This window comes from Chlorocebus sabaeus, chromosome 22 (genome assembly GCF_047675955.1).
Source record: "Chlorocebus sabaeus isolate Y175 chromosome 22, mChlSab1.0.hap1, whole genome shotgun sequence".
NCBI lineage: Eukaryota > Metazoa > Chordata > Mammalia > Primates > Cercopithecidae > Chlorocebus > Chlorocebus sabaeus.
This window is the reverse complement of record NC_132925.1, coordinates 47,767,245-47,784,391: the sequence shown is the minus strand read 5'-3', so window position 1 is coordinate 47,784,391 and position 17,147 is coordinate 47,767,245. Positions and strand designations below refer to the sequence as shown.

At 47.9% G+C, this 17,147-nt stretch overlaps 1 protein-coding gene across 3 annotated transcripts in view; it reads right to left on the bottom strand.

Annotated features, from left to right (window-relative positions):
- The window catches only part of EEFSEC (eukaryotic elongation factor, selenocysteine-tRNA specific), a 254,499-nt gene that overhangs the window by 58,537 nt on the left and 178,815 nt on the right, over window positions 1-17,147 (bottom strand). For all 3 annotated transcript variants that reach the window (XM_007985455.3, XM_007985456.3, XM_038003471.2), the window contains one exon: window positions 6,845-7,501. In XM_007985455.3, coding sequence (XP_007983646.2) covers window positions 6,845-7,501 — 657 coding nt within the window. The remainder of the gene's footprint in view (window positions 1-6,844; window positions 7,502-17,147) is intronic.

Here is a 17,147-nt window from a genome sequence, read left to right as displayed (position 1 = left end):
AGCCATAAACAGAGGAAGCTAATGGTAAAAGTACATACAATGCAAAAAAAAAACCCCAAAGAATAATCCTAGTTACATACTATTGCTACTATAAGGCTCTGGAATCTTGGCCTTGTTTTCTATTTGTTAAAAAGCAGGTTAGAATGTAATAGGGGAGTGTTCAAGATACCTTTGAACAAATCTAAAGCTTTCTCTGCAAAGTAATCAAAAGATTGAAAGAACACTGAAAAAGAGAAAAATGTTATTACTAAGAGATTCAACATTCTATGATAGTATGAGAAACAGCCTTAACCAAATGAGGAGCAATTTACTGCTTGTTAATTCTCAAGCCTAGAATATGTGAAAGAATGAACACACACACAGGCATACGCACACCTTGTATCTCTCTCTCTCTCCATATCTGCCTATATCTACATATAACTGCTTTATTTCTAATTTTAGTGGTTCATGATTTTACTTTTTAAAATCTATTAGGGTTTTTTCTCTGTGGCCACAAATACAACTACAATCTAAGTTCCATGTGGGCAGAGATTTTGTCTTTTTTCATTCACTGTTACATCCCTAGCCCTTAAGACAACACACAGTAGATGTTCTACAAATATTTGTTTAATGTTAACTGCTGAATATTCAGTTTTTGTAAATGTTCCATAGGCATAGAAAAAAAAGTGTATACTCTATTCAAGAAGTGTAAGAGTTTACATTTATCTAAAAATCAAGCTTATTGATTATATTCTGCCTCTTTGTCCTTATGTCTAGTAGGCCTGATTTTAAAATATGGACTCTGAAGTGCCACCCTATCATTATAATTCTATTTTTTATCAAGCTGTCCTTAGGTTTCCACTGTTTCGTTTTTATATTTGGTGTGTACAAGCTTATAACTGAGCCTTTTGTCGTTACATGATGTCCTTCTTTACCTTTGTCAGTATTTTTAGTCTTAAATTTCACCTTGTCTGAATTTAATATTACCATTTATACTTACTTTTTGCCCATCTTCTTATTCTTAACCTTTACTTTCCACTTTAAGTATATTTCTTATAAACAGCATATAACTAGATTTTGCACTTTAACCCAATCTCTCAGCCTCAGCATTTAAATAGAATTTGGCCATTCACATTTAGTGTAATGACTAATACTTAATGTTGTTCCTTCTGTTATTATTATTATTTATTAACATTGTTCTTTTTTCCTTATTTTTATTGGTTTAATCAAATTCATTCCAGTTTCTCCTCTGTGAATGTGAAAGTGCTATTACATTGTCATTGCATTCTTACAGTTTCTTTCCCTTTCTCTGTACTCAAAATCTTGCACATATTTCTATATTTTTACTCTGAAACAGGATACCAGCTATTTCCCTTAACACCATATGTTCTAGTAGTCTTTCCTAAACCCTCTCCCCAGAAAGATTAGCCATTTAGAACACTTTCACGTCTTTTCTTCTCCCGCTCAGGTGAGACCTCTGGATGTCTCTACCAATCTAAGCTCCCTCTTCTTCTTCTTCTTTTCTTCATTAACCCTTTATTACAAGTCACACTCTTATAGAAGTACATGTGGACTTATGTGAAAAAATCAAATGTATCCAAGAATAAAAAACACAGCACATAAAGTAGTATATGCATCCCAGTGTTAGCACCAGAGGCAGCGAGCGCCCAAGAAAAAGCCTAATTCCTAAGGACGCTGAGAGAGTTTAATGCTTTCAGCTGCAGATAATTATTAGGATTTTCCTTGCAGGATGTTCATTCTATTTCAAGAGCCCTATTAACCATTTATATCAGGGGCTGGAAAACTGTAGCCAAAGGGTCAAATTTTTCCTGCTAAGTTTTTGTATGGCCTGTGAGCTAAAAAGGGTTTTTATATTTTCTAATGGGTTGGAGAATATCAAAAGAATATTATTTTGTTACATGTGAAAACTATATAAAATTTAAATTTCAATGTTCACAACAAAAGGTTTTATGGGAACACAGTCATGCCCATTTGTTTACATATTGTCTATGGCTGCCTTTGTGTCACAGTGGCAGAGTTGAGTACTTGGGTCTGAGACCTGATGAGGTGCTCAGTAAACTACAGATGGTGGTAACATAGTTATAACTTGCAGTACCTCACCCAGTGACACATTTTATTTATTTATTGTTTTATTACTGGTGCGTATCCATCACATGAAAACAAGAAAAGTGGACTTCAAATGTCACACTTTTAAGGCTCAGTGGGTATGGATTATTATTTTATCAAATTACATGGCAAAGTACTGTGTTTGTTATTAGTTGTGTTAACAGAATATGAGATACACTGACATCACAATATTCCCAACCCACGGAAAAACGTCAAAAAAGAGAAAACTTAAAACAGTATATTTCATCATAGCAGATACGCAAAACAATAAACAATGAGAATGAGGCTGCAACCAAAGTAGGTTTCCGGGTGGCTCATTTGTCAGCCAAGCAAGGAAAGCCATTTACCAATGGTAAGTTAATTAAATTGTGTTTGATCGAAGCAGCTGAAAGAAGAATCCAGAGAAAATAAGCTTGTTTAAGATTATTAGATTTGGGGCAAGAGCAGTTGCTCAGGTTTGGCCCATGGGCCCTAGTTTGCTCTATGTAATATTAATGAGTTAAGCCACAACTGGTAGGGTACCTGACTACCTTCCAGTGTGAGCCAGTGATAAAGAGCACAGGAAATAAAAACACAGTCTGGAGAGGCTTGGAAATTAGCATCTTCTGTTTTCCAATAACTGTCCTCAGCATCACATATTTACATCATGCTGTTATTTTCTTTCTAGACCATATTACAAAGTGTCTAATTTACTGTTCACTACCAACCTCCCCTACGAAGACAAGAACTTTGTCTATCTTGTTGTATGCCCAGTGCCTGGCACAAACAAAGGAACTCAGTAAACATCTGAATATACGAATGAAGGATGCCTTTATGGGAAATGGGCTCAGAAGGCCTATATGCCTTAAGCCTCCCTGGTGGAAAGTGCTCACTCAGCACATAGGTATAGTGCCAGGGTCTCCCTTCGTGATGAACTGAGATAGCTCAGAGGCCCAAGCCCAGGTTCTAAGAAGGCTAACTGTGCTTGAGGAGTAGATGTGCTGGCCTTGCCCTGAATCACAGAGCAAAGGCTGGGTGCTGGCTCACCATGGTGGTGGAGATTCTGCCCAAGAGACTAGATTTTACCTTTTCAAGATTCTCTGATCTCCCAGAAACTTCTTTGAATAGAGACATGACCAGGAAGCTGACTGGTAGCTGTGATGTGCCCAGGAATTTTTAGTTAGCCAAGCACGGTGGGGAAAGAAGAGCACAGGGCACTTCTCTGGCCCCTGCACTGGATAACCACGCCCATGAGCCTGCCTGACTCTTACCCCTCCTCTTCAACCAACACTGGGTGGCTCCTGATAGGGACCAGGGGGATTGGCTCCTGTGCTTCAAAGAGAAATAACGGAGTCCCAGGGAAAAGAGTGGACCCACGCTCCAGGCATTATTATTTTGACTCTAAGAGCTTAAACATGAATAATGATAAAACAATAAGGATGCAGTAGGAGACAAGCACTGATGTGAGAACCTTATGTGCAATCCCCCATCTCACCTTCATCTAACCCTGGTGCAGCACTGTGAAAATTCCCACTTAACATGGAAGTCTCACGGCCTGCCCAACTTTTCACACTAGCAGGTGGTAAGGCTGGGAGTAAAGCCCAGGCCTGCACATTGGACCAGTCTGTCAGATGGCTGAGCCCCTGGTCAAGCAAGATGATCTGAAAATCTCTGGGTGATCTGGGGCCTACTCAAAGCAAACAGGGCTGCCCCTTTGGAACAAACCCAGCCGATCACTCATGAACTGCACTAGCAACACTACCTTCTTGCTTCACCTGATTAGAGTCGGCTCTTACATATGAAGCCACAAGCTATGATGGCTCTTTCAAAACAACCTGATGAGGTCAAGACCATCCTTCGAAGGAATGAGCGATTGAGATTAAAAGGCTGCCCAAGGTGTACAGCTGTTTTGTGGTGAACTTGGTTGATCTCCAAGTTCAACCTCACCAGGAAGGAAAGTCTCTCATCAAGGAGATTCCAGCTTTTCAAGAGAACGCAGACTCTTTTGACACACTGGGCAATAATCTGTCTGACAAAGTGAAACTTTCATGACTCAGAGACCAGCTAGTTCTGAATTCAAACTCCAGCTTTACTACCCTGTGACCTTGGGCAGGTCACTTCACATTTCTCAGGCTGGTTTCCAGTCTGGCTGCCTTTGGGGAGGGGACCTGGGTTTGCAGGAAGAAAACTTCCTTACACTGAATAATTATTGCCTTGTTAGAAATTTTTTACCATGTGCACATATTACTTTTCCTAAATATTTGCACCCAATTTAATTGATTTAATTGGGGAAAAATGAACATAGGAAAAATAATGACCTCTTCCTCAGGGTTATTAAAAGGTTTCAAAATAAAGTATGTAGCTAGTAAAGGTGCATAGTATATGCTTAATCAATAGAGTGGTGACAGGGTGGAGGGAGGTGGGAGGCAGGCTCATTCCTGCCCTGGGGCCCAGAGGAGAACATGTGGTACAGAAGTCCCAGCCTACAGCCAGCTCCTAGCATTAAGGCAGGTGCCCATTCAGCTAGAGCCTCAGGGGGGTGCGAGTTGAGGGAGCTGCTCCTAGCCTGGTCACCCATGCCCTTTCCTCTGTTGTGGAGCCTTAGGAAGCCCCTCTTCCCTGACCAAAGCCCTGGGCTCATAGGATCTCACCTCTGCACATATCCACAGTCACCCGGTGCAGCTGTCCCTAGTTGGAGGAAGCCTGTCTCTGTTTAGGGTTGTCTATGTGGGATTTGGACTCAGCTTCTGTGGACTGCCTGCAGTTCTTGTGCTTCCACTTCCAGGCTCCCTGGACTGAGCAGGAAAATGCTGGTGGTCCCAGGGATGCCCCAGGTTGGGGGCAGGACATAGGTCAGCATGTCTCCTGGCCCCCCCCTCAGCCCTTCAGGAGGCATGAGTCACTGTGGCCATATGTTTACTTGCTCCTCACAGACTCTCCCTCCCAGTTCTCAAAGGAAGTGACTGCTGCACCGCTGTTGACAGGCCTGAGTGGGAGCAATTAGACCCAGGAGCCACACCAATTGGGATATTACTCTCTCATAGATATTTTACTATAGAATAATTATACTCCAAACACTGCTAATAAATCAGGCTAGACAAACGAGTGACACACACTTTATCACCTTCATCTTCAATCAGCATCTCAGGGCTGGCCTAAGGCTGATGGAGCCCTGAGCAGGCCCCAGCGGCCCCACAGAGCTAAGGGTCCAAGCTCTGGGTCTGGGGAAAGGAGAGGAAGGGGTTGCTCCTCAATCCCCTACTTCAGGGCAGGTCTAGGTACAGGGGCAGGAAAAGAAGAGGGCCAGGGTGGAGCACCCAAGAAGAACCTAAGAAAAGGAGAAAGGGAGGGGAAGGGGCTGCACTGACAGAATCCCAGACGAGAAAACCCGTGGATTTTTCTCCCAGAGGAGAAAAACCGTGGATGGAGACCTGGAGTGGAGGGTGGGCGATGGAAGCCCACCACATGTGACACTGTGGATGGGCCAGATTTGTGCTGGCACCCGCACTAAGCCTGGGGGACCTCATTAGGTTCCTGTGAGGAACTGAGGTGCTTGCTGAAAGCCTCAGGACAGACCCTGAGGCTCCTGCTAGGAGCCTAAGCCCCCGACAGTGGGGTTGCCAGCACTCTGTGCTCTTTGAGCCAGTCAAAACTCAGTCATGTCCCGGTACAGCTACTGCTGATCCACTCGGGCCCACAGCCAGGGAGCCAGCCAAAAGAGATGGTGAGGTTTGGCTGTCCATCCATCCTGCCTTCAAGGCCTGAAGGGCATGGATTCCCACTCAGTGCTGTGTCGACAGCTGCTGGGGATGGATGCCCCATGGGAGGAGGTGATTCCACCACTTTGGGGGAGACCACCATGTTCTGTCCACCCTAGTGGCAGGCCCATCCCACCCAGCACCGGGCTCAGGTGCTGATGCACCACAGGACCAGCCAAGGGAGGCCCGGGGCCCAGTCTGAGTCTCCTGGGACAGAGCAGGCACCACCCTGAAAGCAAAAGGCCAAGGGCCACCCAGCAAGGCACAGCCAGGGCCTCATCCTACCTCAACTAGGCTGGCTCACTTACATACCTAAAGCCTGCATCCAGCGATGGTGAACTTCAGGCACCCTAGGTAGCCAGGGCTGGACCTACCACTGTGTCAGCTTCCTGTACCTTCCTTCCTCTTGCTCTCTGGCATCCTTAGCCCCTTCCCCTCAGTCCACAGGTGAGGAAAGACCTGGCCACCATTAGCCCCTTCCCCTCAGTCCACAGGTGAGGAAAGACCTGGCCTGGCACCACTGATGGGCAGTGTTTCCCTCTGGACATGAGCAGCTTATAGGGGCATGTGGGCAGAGCCCAGCCGGATGGAGGTACAGTGCCCACCAAGGGCAAAAGAGTGGGGCCTGGTCAGGGCAGCAGGCCAGGGAGGCCAGTGCTAACCGCTGCCATCTGGCACTGGCTGTGGGGGAGTCCAGACTTGCTCAGACCCATGGGGGCCACATCTATCACATAAATAAGCAGGGGTGGGAGAGCCAGGTGGGGTTGGGTACAGTGGGGGTCCCCCTGCCTAGGTGCTGGCACTGGCTCTGTGACTGACCAGCTGAGAGAACTGTGGCCACTTGACCACTCTGGGCATCAGATGCCTTGTCCAGAAACTAGAGGTTGGCACCAGAAGGTCTCTGAGGGCCTTTCTGGCTCTAATCACAGATGTCAGGCCATGGATCCCGGCTGCCCGAGCAAGAAGGAAAGGGGTGTGGGGCCAAGCAAAGGCATGCTCACCCGCTCTACGAGGCCATGCTTGTGCTTCAGCTTGTACACCTTCAGCCTGGGCAGGAAGCTGTCGGCATAGTTCCTGTCCTCCAGCCCATGGAGCAGGATGCCATGGAAGGCTAGCCGGCACGTGTTGGTGTGAATGTCCGCATCTAGCCTAGAGCCAATCACCAGGCACAGCCGAGGGCAGGTGACGGGCTTCTCAAACTCTACCAGGGCCCACTGCTGCCGAGGACAATGGCCCTCTGTGGCCTGGCCGGCCTTCTTGTCGGCCTCATCATTATTTGTCACTGCTGGTGCCAAATCCTTGGATAGGTACTGCTCCTGGAAGAGGTATTCTTGAGAGAAGTTGAAAGAGTCCAGTATAGGCTCCTGGTCAAAGTTATCTGGAGCAGGGCTGAAGAACATCAACCGGCCCATGACTGTTTCATGGCCCACTGTAATGTGGAACTTGGCCTTGGTTTGCAGGGGCCCCCGGAAATATGGTATCTTTTCCACAGAGATGAGGGCCGCATGGACAGTATGCAGGGACTCAGGGGCACACACCAACCCGCGCTCCAGCAGCTTGGGGTCAAACTGGGTGACGCAGATGCCCAGCCGGTCTCCTTGCATGGCTGAAGTGATAGGCATGTGAAACATCTGCATGGACTTCACCTTCTTCACCACCTGATGGGGAGCAAGCAAGAGAGCACATGAAACCAACAAGCCTCGGGGCTGTGGGGAGCAGAGGGGAGCAGAGGGGAGCTGCAGCTAGAGAATCCTGTGCTTACCACCACCTGCAGGCACCATGAAGACCAGCCAAGGTGGGTCTGGGGCCCAGGTACACTCTCCTGGATCAGAGCAGGTACCACACTGGAAGCACAAGGCTGAGGGCCGCCAGCAAAGCAGGGCCAGGGCCCCACTCTCCAAGTCTCACTGTTCTTCCGGGAGAAAGGCAGGGTTCACAGCAGCCAAATCTCTGACTACCTTAGTTCCCTTCACCCCGGCTCCAATCCAGGCTCCAGTCCCTCCAAGTTCCTCCCTTCCATCAATCACGCCAGCATTTTCCAGCCCTCTGTCCAGGTTTGCCTGCCTCCTCCCCCGAGAATGGCCTCCCCAGCTGCTCAGATGGCCAAGCTGTGCCCATCTGCCCTCTAAAGCCCAGGACAAACACCACTGCTCTGGAAAGCCTGCCCCAACTCCCGGTGGCAGAACTTGTCCCTGACTCCTTAGTGGTAACCCAGCCCTTCTGAATCCCACAGCCTGCTACACGGTCACTGTCTATTGTGTATCTGCTGCCTGCTGGCCTGTGGGTAGCCTAGGGCAGGAACTCTTTTCATTCATTCAACACATATTCCCAGAGTGCCTATTGTGTGCCAGGCACTGTTCTAGGGGAAGAAATACAGCGATCTCTGTTTCCAAAGAGCTTAATATCTAGAAACAACAGCAACAACAAAATTACCTATGTAGGAAAATTTATATATATTAATTCAATTCATATCAATATAAAATTAATATATAAATTACATGCATGCAATATATATATATATATATATATTTTACAGACAACATATGCTGTAAAGAAAACAATGCAGGGTGATGTGATAGAGAAGGCCTGGGTGGGGTGAAGGTCTCACAGAAGTGAGTTTGAGCTAAGACCTTAGCATAAGAAGCAGGTGGCTGTGTGAAGACCCAAAGAAAGACAGCTCTAAATGGGGGAACTGATAAGTGCAAGCCCTAAGAGGGCAGTAGCTTGGTGAGTCTGGGAATACACAGAGGCAGGAGGGCTGCAGCAAGCGTTGGGAGGGAGACAGCAGTGAGGGAGGTTGATATGGTTTGGCTGTGTCCCCACCCAAATCTCATCTTGAATTGTAGCTTCCTTAATTCCCACGTGTTGTGGGAGGGACCTAGTGGGAGATAATTGAATTGTGGGGATGCTTTCCCCCTTACTGGTAGTGAATGAGTCTCACTAGATCTGATGGTTTTATAAGGGGAAACCCCTTTAACTTGGCTCTCATTCTCTCTCTTGCCTGGTACCATGTAAGACATGCCTTTTGCCTTCCACCATGATTGTGAAGCCTCCTCAGCCACGTGGAACTGTGAGTCCATTAAACCTCTTTTTTTCTTAAAATAAATTACCTAGTTTCGGGTATGTCTTTATCAGCAGCGTGAAAATGGACTAATACAGAGGTCAAGGCTTGGGCCCCACAGTAGAGTGCAAGGCCCGGAAGTCACTGGAGGAGTTTAGGCAAAGGAGTAACCTGATCTTATCTCTGTTTCTAAAATATCACTGACTACTATACTGGGCAGATTTCTGCATTCACAGTTTGTAAATCAGGAACAGACATAGAAAAGTCTCCAATAAAAGTTCCTGAAATGAACGAACATTTCTACCTATGATCCACTCTCTCTGAGAGGAAACTGTATTTATGGATTTTTAATGAAGCAGAGAAATATGTAACGTATTTCAGAAAACCTGCCATCAAAAATAGTTAAACTAAAGAGAACGCTGACACTTAGGTTGCAAGCATCCCTGTCTACCAAGTCGGGGTGTGCGAACACTCATTTTCTCCCTGGATAAAGGGAGAGTGTGTTGCTAATGGCCCATGAGCCCAGGACCTTTCCTGGAGAGCCATAATACTCAAGTGTTTGTTTAAAGATCATTAACTACCTAACCAGAGGTCAGGGGGCAGAGAAAGTGAGACGCACAGTGTCAAAAGCCACAGCCAAGATCAATCACAAAGAAACAGAAAACATCTCTGAAATGGTCTGAAAAGGCAATGGGAGAATGAGATTTTTGGGAACATTACTCAGAGTCACTGGAGAGTATCATCTTACACTAAGCGTCGTCTGTCCAGTGAGGTGGGGCCCAGGTCACAACTCTTCCCTCCCAGGCGCCTGCAGCAGCCTGTGCGGCTTTCTAAAACGTTTCTCTGATAAAGCAATTATTTGTCACCAGCTCCTATGTGGGCTCCCATCGTCTACCTCATGGCTTTCAAAGCTTGTCATGGTTCTGCCATGAGCAGGAAGATCCTCTGGTCAGCTGGAATTCTATGGGGACTCCCTGTGATGGGCAGGAGTCTCCAGGTAACCCTGTCACCACCCCACAAGGCAATCTGCTGAAAAGCCTCACTCACAGGGCTGAGCCCCCACTCCTTAGCCCAGCCACCAAGAAGCCTCCACCACACAGCCCAACTCCACAGCCTTTTTGGCCCCACATTCTCCCCAACCCTGAAACCGTAGCCAAGGGACTCTTGAACGATTCCTTGTAAATGCTGTGCTTCTGAATGTCTCTGTGCTTTGCCCCTGTGGCTGCTCCCTGGGATTTCTTCCACTGGCAAATTCCCATTCATCCCTAACCCCTGCTCCCACAGACCTCCTAGAAGGGCTTCCCTGATAACTCCAGACACAGCTGACCACCGGAACCTGACTCACTGTTTGGTCACCACTACTTTACAGGTCAGCCCCTGCCTCTGTGTGCTGACAGATTTCAATCATATACTTAACACACATGAGCTCACTGCCCCCTCTGCCCCTGAACTACATTATCGATAACTCATATCTACCCGTGGGGTCCTCCCCACCCAGCTCTCCCACCTGTGCCAGCGGGAGGGAGCCGTTGACTTGAATTTGGCGCACAGTACCCTTTCTTTTTATACACACGTGTGTATGATTGTGTAGCGGCTCACTATGTATGTAGTACACATTCCTAATCAGTAATTTGCTTTGTTGTATAAGTTTCTAAACTGTATGAATGAGGCATCGTGCCAGTTATGATACTAAAAATCTGTGCACACGGTGCGTGCACCTGCAGCTCATTTGCTGCCGATGCCATCTGCTGCACCCTGTGTATTTAGCACAACCTGGGCTCCTATTGATGTGCACTGGGGGTGTTTCCAGTTCTTTGCTGGAAAATGCTGCAATGAATTTCTTCTGTTACAAGGATCCTGCATGGGCACATGTGCAAGGGTTTCTCAAGGACACACTTCCTGGAGTTGAACTGCTGGATTGCAGGGTGAGTGGGCGTTCAACTTTGCTAGGTAGATAAATCAACTTCTACCAACAAGGCCCAAGACACCCCATTGATACACATCTGCTTCAACATTTGGCACTGCCAGATTTCTTAATTTTGGCCTATCAAATGTGTATCTCTTCCCTTCTAAATCCCAAAACAAGGACTGTGCTTTCCCTATGCTGCATCCTCAGTGCCCAGCACACGGGCTGCTGAGAAACCTGGTTGTGACAGGTCTAGATAAATGCCCAGCCCCTCTGAAGAGAATGACTGCATCAAGTTCTGGAAGAGAAATGCCCCTTGTGGCAAAACCATACCTGGCAAAGCACCGAGCTGAGATTCCAGACCTGCCGGGGCTTGAGCGAGATCCTTGTGTTTATGAGTCTTCCTGTGAGAGAGGGCGGCCAGGGGCCTCATGCTGCCCTGACGCCCCCTCCCGCTCCTCCTCCCTGTCAAGCTGAACGCCAAGCCGGCTTTATTCAAAGCATGTTCTCTTTTCAACAGGGCTTGTGTTCTCAGGACTGAAATCATAAAGAATGCCTTACCAGGGCACCATGAAGAGCACAAAGATAAATAACTGTGCAAATCAAGATTTTAAGGGCCTAGACAGGAAATTGTGAAGCAGATAAAGATGGGGACAGGGCGGCGTGGCACTCCCGTGGGTTCTCACAGGCGCATGCAGACAGCATCGCCACACGGGGTGGTCAGCAAGCCCACGCTCATTGAGGGATGCTTCAGAACAGAAGACCCATTTAGAACACCAGAGATAAAGAAAAGTAGATAATTTTACCAACCTAAGAATGAGAAAAACAGACATTCCTTTCAGTCATTTATCTTCTAGCCAACTTTGAGGGCCTCTCTCCATCTACTGAATAACTCACTCCTCAAACATTCGCTAATGTCCACAGAGCGCAGCTGAGGTGGCACACACACATTCTCTCAACACGTGGGTAGCAACCTTCTCTCAGGTACCAGGCCCGGGCCCTGGAATGCCAGCAGGATGAGCAAAACAGTTTTAGACAGTTGGGTTCTATAAAGTCTGCTGGCGGCTAAGGAAGAAAGATGTTAATTAGATCACCACTGAATACATGAGGAATTACAAAACTGTGGGAGGTACTATGAGAAAAAAGGACGAGGTTCCATGAGAGCGAACAACTGGGAGACCTAATTCATTGTGGGTAGTCAGGGAGGACTTCCCTGAGGAGGTGACACTGGGGCCAAGAGCAGATGGGTAACGAACCACCCACAGGGATTCCAGGCAGAGGGAAGAGCAGAGCAGGCCTAAGGCCCTGGGCAGGGAAAGAACCAGGCCCCCAGTGGAACTGCAGGTGGCAGGGCTGGCTGGGGTGGGGTGGCCCAGGGAGACAGCAGGTTGGAGACATGGGCCAGCCACCATTGCCATGGGACAAAGCACCAGGAAGACACCAGTAGTGGGGCGCAGGAGATGGCAGAGGAATGACACTGCCAGTTTGCGATTTTAAAAGATGCAAACTGGCTACACAGTTTGGGGAACAGATTCAGGGGAGGTGGAGAAATAAGAAAGGAAACATGGAAATTAGCAAGGAAGATACTCAGAGTTCAAGACATATTTTGGTGGTGACAGACTAGATGTGGGGACGAGGAGAGACTGGTGTGAAAACAGCTGGTGTGTAAAGAACAGCTAATGTGTAAAGGTTTCTAGTTTGAGGATCTGCCTCATGCTAGGTGGGAGCAGGGAGGAGCCAGCTTCAGGGGAGGGGAGATGGGAGCTCTGCAAGTGGGAGCTGTCTCTGAGGCTGCTGGAGAGACACAGATGTCTGAGTTCCAGGGGAGGTGGAGACTGGAGCTGGGAGCATAGAGACTAACACCCAGCTGCCTCCTTGAATGGCTGATAGGCATCCCAGCTTACTATGCCCAGAACCTAAAGTCTCCTTCAGTCTTCTCTTTCTCCACAGCAACACTACGATGTCAGGGGAAAAGCCGGGGCTTCCACCCACCCAGACTCTCCTTGTCCTCTCGTAGCCGTAACCAGCCATCGGGAGATAGGGTCGGCTCTATCTTCCAAGCAGGTCCAGTGCCTGACCCCTTCCTGTCCCTGCACTGCCTGCCCTGGTCCCAGCCTCACCTGGCTTGGACTGTTGCCCTCTCCCCCGCAGCCTGTTCTTCCAAGAGCCTGTTCTCCGTAGCCTGTTCTTCCTGTTCTTGGAAGAACACAGATGATGTGACCCTGGGGTTTGCCTCCAGGCTCTCCACTGGCCTCCCATCTCACTCTATAAAAGCTGAAGTCCTTTCCAGGACTCACAAGGCCACACAACCCAGCCCCCATGATGTCTCTGACTTTATTTGCTGTGACCCCCGACCCACTGTTCACATCCCTTCAGTCATGCGGGCCTTGCTTCCCATTCCCTGAATGTGCCAGGCATGCTCCCACCTCAGGGCCTCTGCACCTGCAGTTCCTCTCTTCCTTACTTCCTTCCCATCCCTGCTTGGATGCCACTGTATCAGAGCCCCTCCTCAGCCACCCAGCGAGAGATAGGCACTGGCTTATCCCTGCCACTCTGTAGCAACTTGCCCACTTAGTTTTTCATCATAGAGCTTTCCACCACTTGGCATCCCTTTGTTCACTGGCTGTCATTCCCGCACTGGAATGGAACCTCCATGAGGACCAGGCTTTGCTTTGTTTTTTTCCATTTCTATCCGCAGTGCCCAGCGCTATGCCTGGAATGTGGGAGGCCTCAATGCAAGTGGGAAGAGTAACTGAAAGGAGCCAAGCCACATGGGTCCTCTCTTGGGGAGCTCCTCCTGAGCCTGAGCTCCACATCCACAGTTGCAGGAACAGGGTGGGCCTGGAGCTGGCCAGGCCCTTGGAGGCTCCACAAAACCCCAAGGGTAAAGAGTCTACCAAATGGGAGGATAGGGCTGGGGCCTGCTGCCCAGGGGCCCCCAGTGTCCTAGGCAGGGTACGCAGTGAGAAGGGCAGCAGACAAGGCTGGGAGGCGGAATGGGGAGAGGCGCTGCTGCCCTATACCACCAGGGTGGCCCCTAGGAGGCCTGTTCCCTGAGCCCAGCTCCCCAGAGGGCATGGGTGGTTGCAGAGGCTCTCCCTCACATCCTTCCCATCCCTCCAGCACCAAGCACTTCTGAGGAAGGAGGGAGGGAGGAACACATCAAACAAGCAAACACTTTTTAAAACTCAAGTTCATGCTTGCTAAGCAGTTTGGTCCTTTCTGATTAACAAAGAAGCTTTGCCATCCTCTGGGTCAGTTATTCTTCATAAAAAACCCTACAGGCGGGTCAATATTTTGACATTCAATTTTATGGATGAAGAAACAGAGGTTTTTGATGTCTCCAAGGTCACAAAACAAATAGGCTGAGACTTGGGACAATAAACGCTGGGACTGCAAGGCAGGCCTGATGTTCCATGTCCTCGGCTCCGACAGTCGAGCAGAACCACACCCTGCCCTGCCAGGCTCGGGGCTCAGTCAGTCAGGGTGCTGGCAGCAGGCAGCTGTGGCTCCTGAGTGATTGACTGTGTAGAGCCCACACAGCCTGAGCCCAAAAAGATGGCTCCTGGAGAAGGAGCAGAGAGGGAAGACTCAAGACAGGGGACTCCACGCCACCACCATGACTCCCACATCAATGCCAACGGGCAAGTGAGATGAGCCCCCTTTCTCAGGTGAGGAAGCAAAGCCCAGGAGAGTGAGTCTTGCCCTGAGACTCAGGTGTGGCAGAGGCAGGTTCAGTCTAGGCTGTCTCACCTGGAAGCTCAGGCTGGCAGCTGCCCTGGGGAAGGTCAGCAGCAGCCCTCTCCCTGCTGGACGAGCCCACGGAGATTTCAGAGCTAACTCTCAGCTGCATCCCTCCCTCCCAGCCTTTCATGTTTCCTGTTTTTGGGTAGCACAATATGCCCAGTTTGCTGATCAAGTGGATGAGAGAACAAATGAACACCCCCTTCTGATTGCTCTCAGGCCCGATGAGCTCAATACTCCTTCTGGCTTTTCGACTGTCTGCAACTTAGTTTTCTGGTGTTTTGAGGATTCTGCATGGTAGTGTGCCCAGCATGATCTGGTCTCCCTTTACCATGCACTTTCTGAGGCTACCGAAAACGTCCAGCAGGAACAGTTTGAGGTAGAGTCATCCTGTGCTAATCTCTGTTCTCCACAGCATCTTGCATGAAATAGTAAGCACTCACCTGACATGCACATGAGCTGCATTATGTTACCACAGGGCCGATACGGAAGATGGAGAAAGCTGGATACCTATGATGGGGAAAATCTTTACACACCTGATTCCATTCACTTCTAATGACAGTGGCTAATGATGATCTCACATTACAGACAAGGAAATTGAAGCCCCCAGAGGTTAAGACATTTATTCAAAGCGTGCAATCTGCCTGTCATTGAAGCACATATTCTCTTACTACATCACACCACAAAAACACACTCACTCCACCACAGAAGTCCAAGATGAAACACAATTCAGCACAACGATGTCACTAACATGGGCACTCCTTCTGTCAGGTAAGAAATGGACAGCCCACACCATCACAACAAACTAAAGGAACAGCAGTGTTGGGGGGGCGTCCCTCCAGCATTTTACAGAATCAACAGATGCTTGAGTGAAGCAGGTAACAGACTTGTGCTTAGCAGCCTTTCCGACGTGCAGAGATTTTGTAATAATGTACCAACTATAATAAGATTGGACCTCTATTATCCATTTTGTTCCACTAATGAGCCTGGAAGCTCCTGGTTGTGCCAAGGGCTAGGGTTGGGACCTTGCAACTTCATCATTGTAAATCGGACAGGAAAAGAAACACACAAGGTTTGACACTAATAAGCTTACAGCAGGATCAGTTACTTCAATTCAAAGAGGTTCAGACTGGAGGGGAAAAATGAAATAAGCTTTTAAAGATCAGTCTAGGTTTGGCTCCATCAGACCTAACCAATTTTGTTTAATAAGGTTTCAATTTGGCTGCTCTTATTTCTCCCTCTTCTTCGACCTAGGCTGGGTAAAGATAAGACATTTTCCCCTGCCTAATGCATTTAATCACATCTCACACACAAGAAGTCAAACCTAGCGCTGTGCATGAGGACATAGCAGTGCCGCCCCTGCAGGTTGAGATCCCAGCTCCCCAGTACCACCTCTGGGGCTGCGAGAGGGAACCTCAGGTCACCTGTTCAAGACCAGCCTGGCCAACATGGTGAAACCCCATCTCTACAAAAGTATAAAAATTAGCCGGGCATTATGGTGGGTGCCTGTAATCCCAGCTACTCGGGACACTGGGGTGGGAGAATCACTTGAACCCAGGAGGCGGAGGTTGCAGTGACCCGATATTGTGCCATTGCACTCCTGCCTGTGTGACAGAGCAAGACTCCGTCTCAAAAATAAAAAATGCTCAATGGAGCACTTTGGATTTTGGATTTCTGGATTTCAGATGCTCAACCTGTTAAGTATATCATGCTAATATTCCAAAATCCAAAACAATCTGAAATCGAAACACTTCTGGTCCCAAGCATTTTGGATAAGGGACATTCAACTTGTATAGACTTATTAGCATATACAGTGGCATCATGTTTGTGGTTAACTTACTACTTGCCTCCCTCCTGCAGCAATATATAGGTGACATCTATTCATATTTGTGTGTATATACCTATATATACTACCATACACATGTATGTGTATATAACATGTGCATATATATACACACACATATATACAGCTGTCAAAAAACATACAATAACATATATATGGTATTCTTTTTTTGACAGTTGTATAGTATTTCTTTATATAAAAGCTCTACCTGTCATTTATCCATACCCTTAATGGACATGTGAGTTGCTATTTATACTACTAGAATGATTTCACAGTGGTCATTTCTTTATGCATCAAATCGTATATATACATAGGGGTTTTCTAGCATAGATATCTGGATGAGAAACTGTAGTGCTGTGGGACACAGTTTCGGTTTTACTAGGTCTTGTAGATTTTTCTCTAAAGTGGCTGGTTACACTTCCACCAGCAGTACAAGAAATAACCTCTTCACACCCTCCCCAGCACCTGAGGCTGTGGGCTTTAAAATTTTTGCAGTCTGATAGATAAAGCGTGCTGACCCATTGCTATCTTAGTGGGCAGTTTCAAATGACCAGGAACAAGCCCCTCCTAGAAGGGGGTCTCTGGAGTCTCTCCAACATCTAGTGTTCCACCCACAACTCCTAGGGGTGGCAAAGTGCATGTACCTCAGCCACTATGTGAGCCAGGTGCTCAGTGACGCAATTATGAACCCCACACAACTCTTTAGGAAGGGGACATGCATGGAGGAGAAGGGAAGAAAGGAAGGGGGAT